This window comes from Helianthus annuus, chromosome 3, assembly GCF_002127325.2.
Source record: "Helianthus annuus cultivar XRQ/B chromosome 3, HanXRQr2.0-SUNRISE, whole genome shotgun sequence".
Classification (NCBI taxonomy): Eukaryota; Viridiplantae; Streptophyta; class Magnoliopsida; order Asterales; family Asteraceae; genus Helianthus; species Helianthus annuus.
The window spans coordinates 21,675,990-21,682,639 of NC_035435.2; the positions used below are offsets into that span (position 1 = coordinate 21,675,990).

Below are 6,650 nucleotides of genomic sequence, written 5' to 3' on the forward strand. Positions count from 1 at the left end.
GTTTTAAATAATTTATCATTTTTATCCTTAAACCCGTGTAGTACACGGGTCTAATAATCTAGTTATATATATATTATTACTTCTAATAAATCCGTATGTTTGATAATTAATTTATTTAAATGGCATCTCTAAAATATAAAACTTGCAAATTAGAATGTTCTTTTTCATCAACAATGTGACTTTTTGAATAAAAAAAAAACTAAAAAAAGTATAGAAGAGCATTAGCCGGTTTGCTTTACGCTCTTAAAGTATATATTTGAGCAAAGAAATTTCTTTCTTTTATCATCGGAAATGTCGATTGATCTAAGATCTGATATAAGATTAACCAAATTCAGTATTTACAAGGATAATACTCATGTATACTGAATGTCTTATTTGAATATTCAGCTATTAGCATTCCAAAGACTATAAATAAACCGAACAAACACGAACAATTTGTTTTCGTTTGTTAAGAAAATGAACATGTTCGTGTTCGTTTGTGTTTGTTTGTTAATTTTAAGCATCGAACAAAAAACAAGCATTGATAAATATATCACTAATGGAAACAAACGAACACAAACAAGCGTTCATAAACATAATATGTAATACACTAACACTTATTAAATATTTTATTTATCATAATTTTGAAGTATTTAAATAAAATATAAAAACTAAAAATACTAATGAACTATCGAACATAGACAAACACGTTACCAAACGTTCACGAACATAAATGAACGAATGCAGACTTTGTTCATGTTCGTTAATTTAACTAACGAACGAAATTCTTTGTTCGTGTTTGTTTGTTTAATAAACGAACGAACACAAACAAACTTCCCGCCAAACAATTCATGAACTGTTCGCCGAACGTTTGATTCGTTTGCAGCTCTAAGCATTCCTATGGAAAGTATAAAGTTTAGACACACCAAAAATTAATATAACGTTATGGTCTGATTTATTTATTAAATTTTATAAACTAAAAATTTGTTACGAACAACATAACCATCCTCCAACAGCATTACTTTTATACTACGAGGGCTAAAATCGTAATTGAACACATTGGATGTAATCTCACCGACGATATTAATATCGAGAGGACTTTTGTTTCTCATAGACATTTCGTCGAATATCTGGAGGACCATCTTCTTCCCAAGTTCTTCAAACCCTAAATCACAAGGTCAGTTCAATCTCTCTTCAATCTTTCACTTATCTCTTAGATTACACTTAATTCATCTCTTAATTCACCGTTTAGATTGCTTAATTACATTCAAACATTTACGATCTGAACATAAAAGCTTCAATTTCCCCTAATTCAGTTGTTATTCGTTTTCATAGATTCAAATCAATATGGACTTTTTCGATAAATTCAAGATCTGGGTTGTATTGATCTGCTTCATATCTCAACTGGGTCATGGGTTTTATCTCCCGGGTAGTTACCCACACAAATATGTTGTAGGTGATCAATTGTCTGTAAAAGTCAACTCTTTGACTTCAATCGATACCGAAATCCCCTACAGTTATTACAGTTTGCCCTTCTGTACGCCCCCAGAAGGTGTAAAGGACAGCCGTGAGAATCTCGGTGAGCTTTTGATGGGTGATCGGATCGAAAACTCACCGTATAAGTTCAATATGTACACGAATGAAACCGAGATCTTTCTTTGTCAAACGAAGCCGTTGTCGGGTGAGGAGTATAAGCTGTTAACGAACCGGATCGACGAGATCTATCAGGTTAATGTGATTCTCGATAATTTACCCGCGATTAGGTACACGAAGAGGGATAGTTATTTTGTTCGGTGGACAGGGTATCCGATCGGGATCAAAGTTGATGGTGGGTATTATTTGTTTAATCACTTGAAGTTCACGGTTTTGGTTCATAAGTATGAGGAAACGAATGTCGCGAGCGTAATGGGGACCGGGGATGCAACGGATGTAATCCCGACAGGTAGGAAATCGGGATCTGATGAACCCGGGTACATGGTTGTCGGATTTGAAGTAACTCCTTGCAGCGTTAGACATAATCCCGAGTCGGTAAAGAATTTGAAAACGTACGGGAAGTACCCGTCGAAAATCACTTGTGAGGATAACACGGTGAACATGGCTATAAAGGAAAACGAGCCCGTTTCTTTCACTTACGAGGTTGCGTTTGTCGAAAGTGACATCAAGTGGCCATCGAGATGGGATGCTTATTTAAAGATGGAGGGAGCGAAAGTGCATTGGTTCTCGATTTTGAACTCGCTTATGGTTATCACTTTCTTGGCGGGTATTGTTCTCGTGATCTTTTTACGAACGGTTAGACGGGATTTGACTCATTACGAGGAGTTAGACAAGGAGGCACAAGCGCAGATGAACGAAGAGTTATCGGGTTGGAAGCTCGTCGTAGCTGACGTTTTCCGTGCTCCCAGCAATCCGGGACTTCTATGCGTAATGGTTGGAAACGGGGTTCAGATTCTTGGAATGGCAGTTGTGACGATCATGTTTGCCGCCCTAGGGTTCATGTCTCCCGCTTCGCGTGGGACTCTGGTGACCGGTATGCTAATCTTCTACATGGTTCTCGGAATTTCAGCCGGTTACGTTGCTGTACGTATGTGGCGAACGCTCTTCTGTGGGGACCACAGAGGATGGGTCTCGGTTTCTTGGAAGGTCGCGTGTTTTTTCCCCGGTATCGCGTTTTTAATCCTTTTCGTTTTAAACTTTCTCTTGTGGGGGTCACACAGCACCGGTGCTATCCCGTTTTCGCTGTTCGTCATTCTCATTTTACTCTGGTTTTGCATTTCGGTTCCCTTAACTTTTGTTGGTGGTTACTTCGGTGCAAAGGCGCCTCATATCGAATACCCGGTTCGAACCAATCAAATACCCCGTGAAATCCCGCCTCAGAAATACCCTTCGTGGCTTTTAGTTCTTGGTGCGGGAACTCTCCCATTCGGAACCCTGTTCATCGAGCTTTTCTTCATCATGTCGAGCATCTGGATGGGTCGGGTATACTACGTTTTCGGGTTTTTATTCGTCGTTTTGATCCTTTTGGTAGTCGTTTGTGCCGAGGTGTCACTCGTTTTGACCTACATGCATCTTTGTGTCGAGGACTGGAAGTGGTGGTGGAAATCTTTCTTTGCTTCGGGTTCGGTTGCGTTGTACATTTTCTTGTACTCGATAAACTATCTCGTATTCGACCTCAAGAGCTTAAGCGGGCCCGTCTCGGCTACGCTTTACCTGGGTTACTCGTTCTTGATGGTTCTAGCGATCATGCTAGCCACAGGTACCGTTGGGTTCCTTTCTTCTTTCTGGTTCGTGCATTACTTGTTCTCGTCGGTTAAGCTTGATTGAAAGAAGATGGTGGTTAGGTTGTTACACACAGTTTTATTCGTCTTGTACTTGCTACGTTCGGTTGTTTTTCTTAAGCATTTGGGCAGAATTCGGATACATGAGAACTATAATTAAGCCGAGTTTTATATCTTTTTTTTTTTTTTAATTTTAGTTTTCTTTTGTTTCTGGTGTTATAGTTCTATAGCATGAACTTAGTTACATACGAAAGCAGAAGATGATGTTATATTGGATAATTAGTTGTAATTTCTTTTTTGTTTTGTTGTTTGTATTGAGATTCTATGATATATTGGTTCGATAACATACATGTATCCAAAGGTTAAATGGTGGGTACTTGTTAAAGATGCGCATATGTGAGGGCGTTATGGTTGCTTCTTTTGACGAGTTTATAAAAACCCAGTAAAGTTGTTCATGCCAGAAGGATGCAAACTGGCCGTAATGTAATTGCTACTGTTTTACAAGTAGCAATTATCACGCACTTTTAAGCTATACCGTGGTTATTATTACGCCATTTTAAATTTGTGGAGCATAATTACCCTACTAACTCAACATATGCTCTCACTCTATATATATGACACACACACATATTAAGGGGCTGTTTGGCAACTTCTAAATGGTTAAGTGTTGAATGAGTAAGAGGTCTGAACCATTAAGTGCTGAATCGGTAAGAGGTCTGAGCAATTAAGAGTCGGTATAATGTTTAACCGTTAGAGGCAAATGTCTGACTAAGTTAGATTAAAGGTCTTAACCATTTAGACTCAGTATAATAGTTAACCAGGCAAATGTCTGAATCATCTAAACATTTACTTGCAAAACAAACAATTTAAAACATTAAATGTTTAACCATTAAGAGTCACATTAAAAAATAAACTACAAGCCCCAAAGTTTTAGAAAAGATGGAAAACATTAGCTATTAACGTTTACATAGTGACACTAATATAGAATTCTATTTTTGACCGTAGTGACCATGTGATCATGCTTAGGAGGGCTCAACACATGTTCCGCCAACCAATACATCATGGTTTACGTTTCATCAAAGTTGGCCACGACTCCTCGAGGCCACCATCCCACCAATGGGTAAATTATATTTTGAGTAAACAACTAAAATAGTTTATGAGGTTTGGTCACTTTTGTCGTTTTAGTCTAAAACACAAACCTTTTGAATCCGGATCCTGGTGGTTTTAATTTGTTGTCATTTTCATCGAAAATCAAAATCAGGTCAGATTTTTCAATTAATATCCAGATTTGTTGTCTTTTTCCTCTCTTTTAATGAAGGGCAAAATAGTCTTTTAACATTTTATTATAACAAATTAAAAAAATCTGACCATTTTACCCTTCATTAAAAGGGAGGAAAATGACAAAAAAATTGGATGTTAACTGAAAAATCTGAGCAGATTTTATTTTTGGATCAAAATGATAACAAAACTGAAACACAGGAACCCAGATTTAAAAGGTTTGAGTTTTAGACTAAAGTGTTAAAAATAACCAAACCTCAGAGACCATTTTGACAGTTTACTTTTATATTTTAACACACACAAATTTGCAATTGCATAGACCGTAGTTAATATAAAAAAAATAATTAAAACTAAGATGTCATTCCAAACAGATGTTACATTCGTTTTGAAATCCCCGACTAAAAAACACCAGTTATAAGGTTGAAGTTCCTCAAATATCTGTGTTGAACTCCTATAGATGACAAAACTAAATAATTCACTGTCATAAAAAAGTTAAAAAAATAATAATTTGGCATCATTACAAACCTATGGAATTATGGAAAACGTCAAAAGTAAAAATTCAAATTTATTGTTATCACTAGAGTCCAAAAATATATAGTACACGAGTCAAAGAAAATCTAGTTTCTAGTCCACAAAGACTTCTAATGCTTAAGAGGTTGGGGCACTCGCGGCTAGAGGAGTGCATAGATCGGTTTGGTCGGTTTTTACCATTAATCATGGCCATAACAATTAACTTCATTTATGGTTAATCGGTTATAAAGTTGGTTATGGTTCGGTTTCAGTTAATTTTGGTTATTAACTAAAAACTATACCCAAACTAACTTTTCGAATAAAGATAAAAGATATGAATGAACCTTATATTATTTTCAACATGCCCCCATCATTCATATACTATACGTGATATGAATGAACCTTATATTATTTTCAACATGCCCCCATCATTCATATACTATACGTGTTAATCATTCTCAACTTATTACGCATAGTATCATGCACCTTGCTACTCAGACCTTTAGTCAGAATATCAGCAACTTGAAGATCTGAATCAATCTTAATAGGATCAATTATACCACAAGCAATTTTTTATCGCAAAAAATGCAAATCAATTTCAAAGTGCTTAGTCCTTTCATGAAACACAGGATTCATAGAGATTGATATAGCACTTTTATTATCACAATAACTTTTAACAGACAAATTGCAGTCAACACCAAGTTCATGAAGCAGAATCTTAATCCATATTATCTCACAAGAAGCAGAGCACATAGCCCTATACTCTGCTTAAGCAGTTGACCTAGCAACTACACTCTGGTTTTTACACTTCCAGGAAACCAAAGAATCTCCCAAAAATACACAATATCCAGTAACTGATTTTCTGGTTTCAGTACATTTAGCCCAATCAGAATCCACCTATCCAATCAGGTCAAAATTCTGACCTTTCTTAAACAACAACCCTTCACCAGGAGATTTCTTCAAATAACGAAGTAATCTCAAGGCAATTTGTAAATGGGACTTAAAAGGAGCATGCATATATTGACTAAGATATTGAACATCATAACTAATATCTGGTCTAGTCAAAGACAAGTATATCAATTTTCCTACCAATTTTTGATATCCGAAAACATTGATCAACTTAACTTAGTTTTTATTAGTTTTAGCAAAAACTACATGACTAACCTCTATAGGGGTGCTCACCGGTTTACACCCTAAATAACCAAACTCAAAAGCTAAAGACAATACTTTTTTTGATTAAGACAGACATTTTTATCTTTATACAAAACCTCTATTCCTAAAAAAATATTTTAAAACAACAAGATCTTTTATTTTAAAACTATCACTTAACAATTTCTTGATTTTATTTATTTCACCAATATTATTCCCTGTGATGACAATATCATCAACATACACTAATAACACAACAAGAATTTTAGATTTTTTCAACACACACAAGGAATGGTCACATACACTTTGTTTAAAGCCAATATCAGACAAAACTTCAATAAGTTTTTTGTTCCATTTTCTAGGGGCCTGTTTAAGCCCATATAACGATTTAACTAACTTGCACACTTTTGTTTATTTATTGAATAATAACCCTGGGGTAAAGACATATAAACATCCTCA

General features: G+C 35.6%; 1 protein-coding gene across 1 annotated transcript; it reads left to right on the forward strand.

Moving 5' to 3' along the window:
- Positions 1–1,030: 1,030 nt before the first annotated feature.
- Positions 1,031–3,632, forward strand: LOC110928789 (transmembrane 9 superfamily member 11). The gene is made up of 2 exons (XM_022171811.2): positions 1,031–1,156; positions 1,315–3,632. Exon 2 carries the CDS (start codon positions 1,327–1,329, stop codon positions 3,298–3,300), a length of 1,974 nt encoding a protein of 657 aa, XP_022027503.1. The 5' UTR covers positions 1,031–1,156; positions 1,315–1,326; the 3' UTR covers positions 3,301–3,632.
- Positions 3,633–6,650: the final 3,018 nt, after the last annotated feature.